The sequence below is a fragment of the Notamacropus eugenii genome, chromosome 3 (genome assembly GCF_028372415.1).
Source record: "Notamacropus eugenii isolate mMacEug1 chromosome 3, mMacEug1.pri_v2, whole genome shotgun sequence".
Taxonomy (NCBI): domain Eukaryota; kingdom Metazoa; phylum Chordata; class Mammalia; order Diprotodontia; family Macropodidae; genus Notamacropus; species Notamacropus eugenii.
In genome coordinates, this window is record NC_092874.1 from 452,562,630 (window position 1) to 452,572,698 (window position 10,069).

Sequence of the window (10,069 nt, forward strand, 5' to 3'; positions counted from 1 at the left end):
AGGAATGATTAAGGCAAGGAAGGAAAGGAAACAGTTGCCCTGGAAGTGGTTGCCCCATCCACCTTCACCTCCAGTGCTGGGGTAGTGTAGAGACTGGACTCTGAAGACTGAAAGAGAAGCATTCATCTTACCCCTTCTGCTGCAATATTCTAAAGGACTGGAGGGATTTATAATTAGCCTCCCTCCAACCCCCAAAAGTTGTTGCAAAAAGTCTCAGTGTTGCTCTTTGGCATGAATTCAAGATACCACCATCCTAAGATGGAGGCTGTATCATTTCTACCCAGGTTGAAACCATGAAGTAATGAAAATATCAGGGGAGAAACCTGATCTTGTGACATTCCCACTTCAGAGAAGTTGGCGTAATCATCCCCAAAGAACTGCCCATTATTTGCTGAGGCGTGACCATTGGGTTTTAGTGAAGGCAGCTAGGAGGGCTCTTGCCCAGCTGCAGTTTGCAAAAAAATAATTCTGGCAATTGCTTTTTCTCCTTGCTCTGCCAAAAAAAAAATGCTTTATTGCAATTACAAGAGATCTGTGTGGAAAAAGTACTTGACTTAAATTATTTCACAAACTGTAGGAAAGTAGGGAATGCTCAAAGTTGCTGTTCATCAAAATGAGTTCACCACATTTGGAAACAGGAACAGAGGAAATAACCCTCTGATTTCTTTTTTTTAAAAAAGGCAGCTATATAAATTCAAATGTGGAGAGGAAGCATCTAAGGCTCTCAAAGAGACTGGCCTTGGCACCAGTCCATCAGCCACAGCTGTGTAGGTGAGTTAGCTTAGCCCCCCAAATACGTGGCATGTAGTGGGAAGTCGTTTATGGATTGGGGGTTTATACCACGTGTGAGGCTGGGATCATTTTAATAGGCATTCTCCTTGCTGCTCAGCTACACAAGCTCGAATCTTGCTGCCTCAGGCCTCCCCTGCTCCCCACCCCTACCCTCTATGTACAAAGAAAAGCTCTCCCTTTCTTTGGTATCAGGATTTACCCAACTCTCAGGACCTATCATGGAACCTTGTTCACACAGGATGGAAAATCAGGCCTATTGTAGGATCAGTGAGATGCTTTTGCTAGTTTCGGATCTCTGACTAGGGTTGCTAAAGCTTATCCTCTGTGGAAAAGTTCACTGGGGAAGTGTAGCAAAACAAAATACCTAGGTGCAGGAGTGCCCTCAATGATTTCAGTCAGTGTGGTGTCTTATTCCCCAAATTCTAGAACGAGTATTAAAATTAGATGGGAAGCCAACAAGAAAACGCAGCATGCTGAAGGTCTACATTTCAGGCCTTTTTTTCTCATTTTTCACTAGTCTTTTTTTCCTCGTCCTCCAGAGTTGCCTGATGATTCTGGATCTCTTTGTCCACTTAAACCAAAAAAAAAAATCATACACTTAATCACCTAGGTGATAAGAGATATTTAAACACCCTATCTTTTTTTTTTAAGGACATTTTATGTCATCATCAAAAATTCACCTATAGCAGTTATAATATTTTTTAAATCATTAAGCAGGGGAAATATATATACACATATGATTCACATTTGATAATCTGCTTCCTTTCTATAGGGCAAATGTTTATGGAAGTTCTCATAAGTTGGAGCTGTGCAGTCTGAATAATCCTATCAAATATATAATATCCAATAGTGGCATTATAAAGATGGATAAAGAAATAAAAATTGTGTTATATTTCACTGTGATCTGTAAATATTCAGTTCCTCTTGAAAAGAAAGCACCAGGCAGAAAGCTCCTATTCAGTAGTCTTCTCTCAGCCATGCGTTAGTACTAAATGCGTGGAAGCGCTCAGTCCAGGTGCAGTCCCCTTTGGGGGAGGGAGGCTTCCTTCCTCAAGCCCTCCTCACAGTTGCTAGTATCTGGTGGAAGCTACTTTCTCTCCTGCTTCTTGGGGTTAAAGTCTACAGTGGTAGAATTTCTTAAGACTTGAAACTTGAAGTATATTGTTGCATTGAGAGTTCTTGAGTTTATTTTGGTTTTAAGTGAATTATATGGTTGCCCTAACTCTAAATCCACTAGAAACTCTGTTTGCCAGGAAGCAGCGCCTATGAAAATGAGCTCCTCATGATTTAGTAAATGAGCCGATAGTACACCCTGCCTATTTGTCGTGTGTGTATCTTTCTAAGCTTTATTTCTTCATAGACTCTTTCCATGTTATCGGCAGGCTTCGATGGCTGAGAATAGTATACCTCTCTACACTACTGCTTCCATGGGAAATCCCACCCTGGGCAATTTAGCCAGTGCTATGAGAGAAGAGCTGAATGGCGCAATGGAGCACACAAACAGCAACGAGAGCGACAGTAGCCCGGGCCGTTCCCCTATGCAAGCAATGTAAGTATAGAAAAGCATGGTGGTTACATCCTTGACTCTGATGGAGCCTTTGGACAATGATCCTGTTTTCTGTCAGAGGGGGGAAGGCAAGAATTCCTTTTCTGAAATTCCCATTGACCTTAGTGTTGGTCCTCTTTGGAGTTTCTGGAAATGTTTCAATAGATTTGAGGATCAAAAGGGGTCACTGAACACCTTCCTTATAAAGCCAGCGGCTTCATCTCATTCTGCAACTGCAAAAAGAAATAAAATTAATTGTCTTCTTTAAAGCCTAGGACATCATTAGTGCATTATCATCATCATTATTACCATTCCTATTGTGCTTTTCCATGAAAATATTTTTGATTTGCCCAACTTTCCAACATCTCAAGATTTGAGGGAAAGGAAGGAGAATGAGTAGCATGAGGAGGGGAAAAAAATACTTGTTTACTAAATTGTATGATAAGCTTAAACTAACATTCCAAACACAACATAATTTCCAGGCATTAATGATGGCATATAGGAAAGGCTACATGATTTATAGATTGCTCTTAAAATATCAAAAGGAAAATTAATAGGAGCATTATAGCAGCAGACGGCAGTCTAATGAGTGCATATATAACTGAATGAAATAATGGGAGCTTGCTGTCCATGCTAACTGTGAATGGCAACCAGGCTGTTCTGTACAATAGGAAAGGGTAAGGCAGGAAGGGCATGATGCCCCTGTGGGTGTGCGCAGTATTTATGCGGTGAAAGAAGTGAGTTTGTGTGGCTGTAAATAACCCCATCCCTCACCCAAAAAAAATCAGAAAAGAGTGATTATTTGAATACTTGAGAAGGAAGCCTGGAGTTCTCAAGGTCTCAAGATTCATATTGATTTGGGGAGTTGGCTTCTTTAAGGAAATGAGGTATTTTTATATTTGTGACACCCTCAGCACTTGGTATAGTTGGCTTTTCAACACTTTCAGCAAGTGAACAAACCTTAGGCCACCATATTCCAGTCCTGTTTTCCAGCATCTTGCTTTAAGTTTACATCAGTGACTGAAATGAAAAAGTGGGAAAAGATTTCATTTGTTGTGATTAGAATTGAAAGGAATCGACACATAACGATGCCCCCCTTGCCCTGTTTTTATTTTCCACCTCCATATTCAGGGTAGGTGGGGAGGGAAATCTGAAACTTAACATATTTTGATATTCCAGCAGTAAGGCTTTACCAGCAACACCTTCAGAAGAGCTTTAAACGGGCAGTAGTCATTTTCAGTTAAGATGGACAGACCCAGTTTAAAATGCTGTTTCTGCTGTTAGTGAGACTAATAGCTTTGTGTTCTCTAGTGCTAATGTGAATATGTGTTTTTTCATCTTTATCGTTGATGTCCCTCTGAATTTACTTTTAGATGTTGAGATAGTTTATTCTCAGTTGGGCAGCAGTCATTTTTTCCAGGTTAAAGTCCTCAGTGTTTAATTGATGGAGTGACCTCAGATGATGACCAGCATGGGAAATGATCTGGATGATCTCCAATAGGTATCACAATAATGCGTGAACAGCATTTTTGGAAAGTAGACTTAGAATTTATATGGCCAATCCAGTAAATATACTCAATATAGTGATGCCATTTATTTTTTAAGAATTTCATATTCACCCAACCAGTTTCCAGGTGATATCTGGGGTCTTGGAGTTCAGTACTGTAGAAAAATGTGGTCTCAAATTTCTAGTGAAACTGGGGTCTCAAAATGCTATTGAAGGAAGGCAAAATGCATACAGCATGTTGCTCAAATCTCTCAGGTTTACCCTGTTTGCTAAATGTAATTATATGTCAACAGCAGATTTCCTCTGTCTACTATCAGTGTCATAGACAGTTACTCTTTGTGACCTCTTATTTCCATTAAGTGCATTTTATAATGGCATTTTTTATTCTCCTCAATATGCACTACCCTGCTATGATGCAAATTGTTTTTTAACTGTTCCAGGATACTGGAATAAATCAAGCCTTAAACTTTATCACTGGGTTTAAAGGACCTTGTTAACATGGCAACCCAGCTAATACAGAGCAAGTGCTCCAACCAGAGTCTTCATTCTTCACAGATTTTCTGACACTCAAATACCATTACTTTTATTTCTCTTTTGAAAATACTAGAAAGATATCATCTAATTACAGCTAGAGGACATAACACTTTCATCCTGATGTGCTCTAAAAGGTGACTACAAAGCAAACTGTTTCGTGCTGTGTACACCACCAGAACGCAATTCCTTTAAACAAGTTAAGTTTTATTTAGGAAAAAAAAGAAACTACTTCTCTGAGAGTGGAAAAGCAAGAGTTACTCGGATGTCAGAAGAAGAGAAAATTGTGGTTTATCAAGGTTGCTTATTCTTAACTTCTGTTTTCTAAAAGAAGAGGGGGAGGAAAATGTGAATTGGGCAGCCCCTCCCTTCTGGGGAGTGAGTGGCTCTTGGTGAAACAGTTTTAAATTAGTTTAGGGTATGTGATTTTTCTGCAGTGAGAAGCTCTACAATTTCTCATGTTTTACAGCCTCGTACTTTTTATTATCTAAAACAGTACATTCCTTGCCCAACAGTTTTGTAACACCCCAAGGTATCTAGTGATATCTTATCTCGAACTTGGCCATGAATTTTAGTTTTGGTTTCATGTTAAAAATCAAAACAGTCCAATATCCCATTTCAGGGCAAGAGAGATAGAGGGAATTCATTCATTCAATAAAGATGTACTAAGTCTCCAATATGTGTATGGCACTGAAATCAACCAAAGTTAAGAAAAGGCAGCTTCCCTGGCTTTGCATATGTGCAAATGCACCTGAGATCACAGGGAGTGATGCATCCTGAAGTATTTAAAGATCACATCCTTCCTCATATGCCTAAGGAGCAACTTGTACAGGTTAACACCTCTTCATTTTTCGGGGGTGTTCTCCCTGACCTCATCCCCCTAAAACAAAACTAATTTATTCCCATTTTATTTTCTAGTTCTATGACATCTCATTTTCAACACTTGTCACAAGTCAAGTCAAAGGGTTCCAAGTCCAATAGTACTGAAAAACCAAAAGGAGGAAAGTAACAGTATCTTCTCTGCTCTTTGTAATAGAGGAAACCTATGTCCTTGGCTCTCCAAGTTAGTGGAAGGAATGAGATGAACAAAGAGAAATCAGATGACTTGACTTGAATGTGGAATACCTGGAAGCGTAGTAGGGAGCTCTGTTAAATTTTTGTTTAAAGGTTTTATTTAAATTTTTTTTCTAGTTATTTATGAAAGTATGAGCTTGCTTTAAAGGAAAAAAAGTCTTTTTTTCTAAGACCCATTCCTCAGACTTTATCCAAGTTGCATTAAGATGAAAACCATTTAATGTTTGAAAGATTTCTATCTTCCAGGATAGTCTAGCGAAGGGTTTCTTCATCTGGAGTCCATGAACTCTCAAGTTTTGGGGCAGGCTAGGGGTGGGCCTATCTGTTAATTTGTGCTTTTAGAAATATTTTAGTAGCTGTATTCAGTTTGATCAATTTCCTTTGTAATCCTGTATATTTTATGCATTTAAAAGCATTATGTTGAGAGAGGGTACGTAGAGGCTTCCTCAGACCGCCAAAGGCATCCAAGACACATAAAAAAGGTTCACAGTCTCTGGTCCAAAGTTATATTCTCCTTGTTTTTTTTTAATATGGTTTATCCGTTTTGTTTAGCATTTGTACCAACGTCAATTATTTAATAAGCCAGTGGTCTCCATTACTGTTTCTTAGTCCTAATATGTGATAACGTCAATAAAAACCAGTCCTTTTCCATGGATAGCCCCACCAAGGAGACCATGATAACTCAAATGGGTATTTTACATATCAAAAGCTCCAGAACAAAAACAGTAATTTGTATTTGTAAAGGATCGGTTGTAAATATGATTTACGAACAACATTTCTCAATTGTTATCATAGCACTTCTGTATGATCACCCCACACTCCCCTGCGGGTTAGTCATGGGCTAGTCCATAATGAGAAATTTGGCAGATCTCATCTCTGTGGAGCATGCTGGTGCCCACTGTGATGCTGGGGATCGTGTCTTGCCTTGTTTACAGCTGACAGTGTTATTATTCTCCTTAGGGCTCTGCTCTCTTATCATATTGTTGTGTTGAGCGGGCCTTTTCCTCGACGTTTGTGTTTCCTGGCAGGGCTTTTCTTCCGTTATTGACAGTTTGTAAAAATATGCATTAATTTGGAGTTTCAAGCATGTATCATGGTGTCTCTTTGCTGTGTTCGCTTGAAGTTGATTAATGGTAGAACCTCACTTGGGGTCGTCCTCTGGAGAGTTGTTTCACAGGTTCTGCATGTTAACTAGAGAAACAGAGCACACAGCTCGCAATGATTAGCCCAGACTCCAGTAGCTCAGTGGTCTGACAAACCAGCATTTTGTTGTACAGATGTTTATTTCACTTATTTATTTGAAGATTGTATTAATCAGCTCAATGTGTCTACTGAGAGCATAATCGCCGAAGGAGTGAAGAGATAATCCAGAAGAAAAAAGCTTCTTCTTTCAGGAAAGTTTTTTCTTGGGCATTAAGTAATGACAGAATGACTCTTGCATTCCCTAAGAAAAAAGTGAAAAGTTTAATATTCTTTGGAAAGATGTATTTGTGCTAATAATCTTGCCTATGGAGTTCTCCTAGTCAAATTGGAAACTTTGCTCATTGGTCATGTTTTTCCCCCTTTAGGCACCCTGTGCATGTCAAAGAGGAACCTTTAGATCCAGACGAGAATGAAGGTCCACTCTCCTTAGTGACAACAGCCAACCACAGTCCAGATTTTGATCATGACAGAGATTATGAAGATGAACCTGTAAATGAGGACATGGAATGAATGTCTGATAACCTTACACTGAGAAATGAAGATTGGGATAAAAAACGAAACAAAAACAAAACACGTCAAAGTCCGCTGTGAAATCTCTCCATTATTGTACAGTCTGGGGGATTTTCACTCCGTTTTGACAACTCTGAAATGTGTTAACTCTTAGTGCCATCAAGTATCCCATTTGGGAGTATTTTTGATTTTTCTACTTTTTGTTGAAAAAAGGAATTTGTACTCTGTGCATCGGATGGACTTGTTTGGTACTTGGGATTTTCCTCTCTTACAGTCAACATCAGTGTTGTAAATTTGCTAAACTGATTCACTTCCATTTAGCAGCAGACTCTGGACTGCAATCCTGCCAATCACAGACACTGAGGACGTCAGACTGAGCATGTTCACCCAAACTGCAGATCAAGCCTTTGCCCAGATTGTAAGGATTCCAATGGACCACATATTTGCACAGTACTTACTGCATGCTGTTTATCACTGCCTTTACTCCAATTTTTTTTTTTTTGCTTCCATTTGGGATGGGGAAGGCCTCTGTGTGTGTATTGGGGGGTGGGGTTAAAGAATAATTATCCCAAACTTTTTAATGTATTGCTTTTTTTTTTTTGGCTTCTACTATACCATTTTAAGTTCTGACCTCAGGCCTCAATTTGGGCCCAGGGCCTCATTGAGGCTTTAATGTTTTCTGTACTCTGTGATGAATGTTAATAGGTGTTTTTATTATACAAAGCTGAATGTCATTTTCTTGTTTGCAGTTTTCTGTCATTCATTCCAATTTCCTTCAGATAGCACCCATGTTTTCTTTAAATTCAGAAGACATTCCGTTTTGGTCTTTGCAAGAAGGTCCCAAATGCTGCACTCTACCCCAATGAAGGTTGTCCAACTCCAAAGGATGAAATCCTGCAAGAATGAGAATGAATGACAGACAGACAGACAGAGAAACACTGTAGAAAGCAACGCAGATTCATTCCACAAAGCAGTATTTGGGAATTTTGTCTTAGGGTTGTTTTCTTGGCAGCCACAGTGATCATTAATAAATGCCACCTCGTCTGTAACATCACCAGGATATTTAGCACCAATTGAATTCAGTAGCAGCTAGTATCAGTCAATAAAAAAGCATTTATCAAGAGCCTACTATGTGTCAGGCACTGTGCTAGGCGCTGGGGACTCAGACAATTAAGAGTGCAGTGGCAGACACACCCTTGTTTGACACAAGTTTGGATGGACCAACAGCTCTCTGAAGTAGTCCTAAGGATCTGTGTAGGGTACCCACATGGGTTACTTTGTCTGCAAAGTGGTGAAAAATGTCATGGACTTCACAAAATACCATTCCTGAAAGTAGTGGTGTTGTAACTTAATCTAGGCATCCATCCATTAAGGACTGCTTGGTGGCATTAATCTGCTTGAATGCAAATTCGATTTCAGATTGAACTTGTTATGGAAATTGTTAAGGACTGAGCCCAGGAAATGTTAAAGTGTTAATGATTCCAATTGTGCAAATTCTGTACTGCAGTTTTTGTTGGTTCTGCAATATTCCTATGCCAAGTCGTATCACACACTCAGAGTGAGAGATATGGCGGCAGTCTCAGGACTGGAGCTTGCCTTTTGGAGCTCAGCGGTTCTCATCGCGCAGATGATGTGGAGAGAAAAGCTGCAATTCTCCGTCAGTCCCCTCAGTCACGATACACCTGAGCATGTTCATTCTGCAATCACTGTTGTCACTCAGTTATTTATGTAGGATGGTAGCTTATTTTTTATTTTAGTTTGAAAGCCTTTCAGAGCTTAATTTATATTCTCCTTTGTACTTTTTTTCTAAAATTACCAAAGATATTACACAAAGGTAAATTATGTTCTCTGTTATATGCTTTATCTTATGAAGCCAAATATCCTTATTGTTGATCAAAGGAGGTGAAAGAATTTAGTGGGAAATGACAAGATATGGGCTATTGCTAACCTGAGAGAGAACTGCTCCTTTATTCTATAATAAATTTAGAAGGCCAAGTAGGTAATGGAACCAAAGTTGTTGCTTTTTTTTTTTTGTGCACCTCTGCAGTGACTGAAGCTCACTACTGTAAGGAAAAATTATGGGGGCTATCAAGGATCAAGTAGGGAACCAGTATTAAAGGAACTACCGAAGGGAAGAAATCTCCCATGACAAAAAAGTGAATGTATGTTGCAGAAAATTAGTGTATCCAATAAAGGAGACAGTTAAATAAAATTCAGAGAGAACAAGAAAAGCTTCCATGATTGAACTGGGACATAAAATAGAATTTCTAGGGGGAAAAAATGTTTGTTTGACAGATTGTATGCCACTTTTTTTAAAAAAAGGATTGTGCTCTGATCACATCTTGAATTTTGGTTTGTCTTGGCATAATTTCTCAGTTTTTGTTGGTTAGGTTTTGTTCACCATTTTCTACAAAGAAATAACACTCCTATCCACTCATAAGCTTGGTACAAGAAATAGAAACTTGATTGGCAGTTACTCTTTGGAGCTCCATCCACTCTGCTTTCCACCATACAAAGGGCAGTCTGTGGTCATTTTAAACTTACCCTGATGTGCGGGCAGTAGCCCGATGGGATCATGAGAAGTGGGCCCTGTGTCTCTAAACTGAGTGGGTTGCTGGCTAGTTCGGTATTCAAAAGAGGATAAAAATCTGGTAGATTAGTTCATTCTCAGCATGTGTAGCTAGACACGAGTAAAGAGAACAGCATGAGAAACTGTTAGTTCGCATACCTCAGTTCAAACCTTTAGGGAATGAGTAAAAGAAAAATACATTGCACTCAGTTGCACTTAGTTGTATGTCTTGCATGCTTAGTCTAAAGACTGTAGCAAAAAATAAAATAAAAAGAGAGAAAAATTAGATTCTATGTCTCTTGCGGGTATCATGGCCTCGCAGAAGAACCAACTGAAA

The 10,069-nt window shown here is 39.2% G+C and overlaps 1 protein-coding gene across 16 annotated transcripts in view; it reads left to right on the plus strand.

Moving 5' to 3' along the window:
- The window catches only part of FOXP1 (forkhead box P1), a 679,928-nt gene extending 672,031 nt beyond the window's left edge, over window positions 1-7,897 (plus strand). For all 16 annotated transcript variants that reach the window (XM_072598672.1, XM_072598682.1, XM_072598671.1 and 13 more), the window contains 2 exons: window positions 2,175-2,341; window positions 7,019-7,897. In XM_072598672.1, the coding sequence (XP_072454773.1) occupies window positions 2,175-2,341; window positions 7,019-7,163 (312 nt within the window). In that variant the 3' untranslated portion in view covers window positions 7,164-7,897. The remainder of the gene's footprint in view (window positions 1-2,174; window positions 2,342-7,018) is intronic.
- Window positions 7,898-10,069: the final 2,172 nt, after the last annotated feature.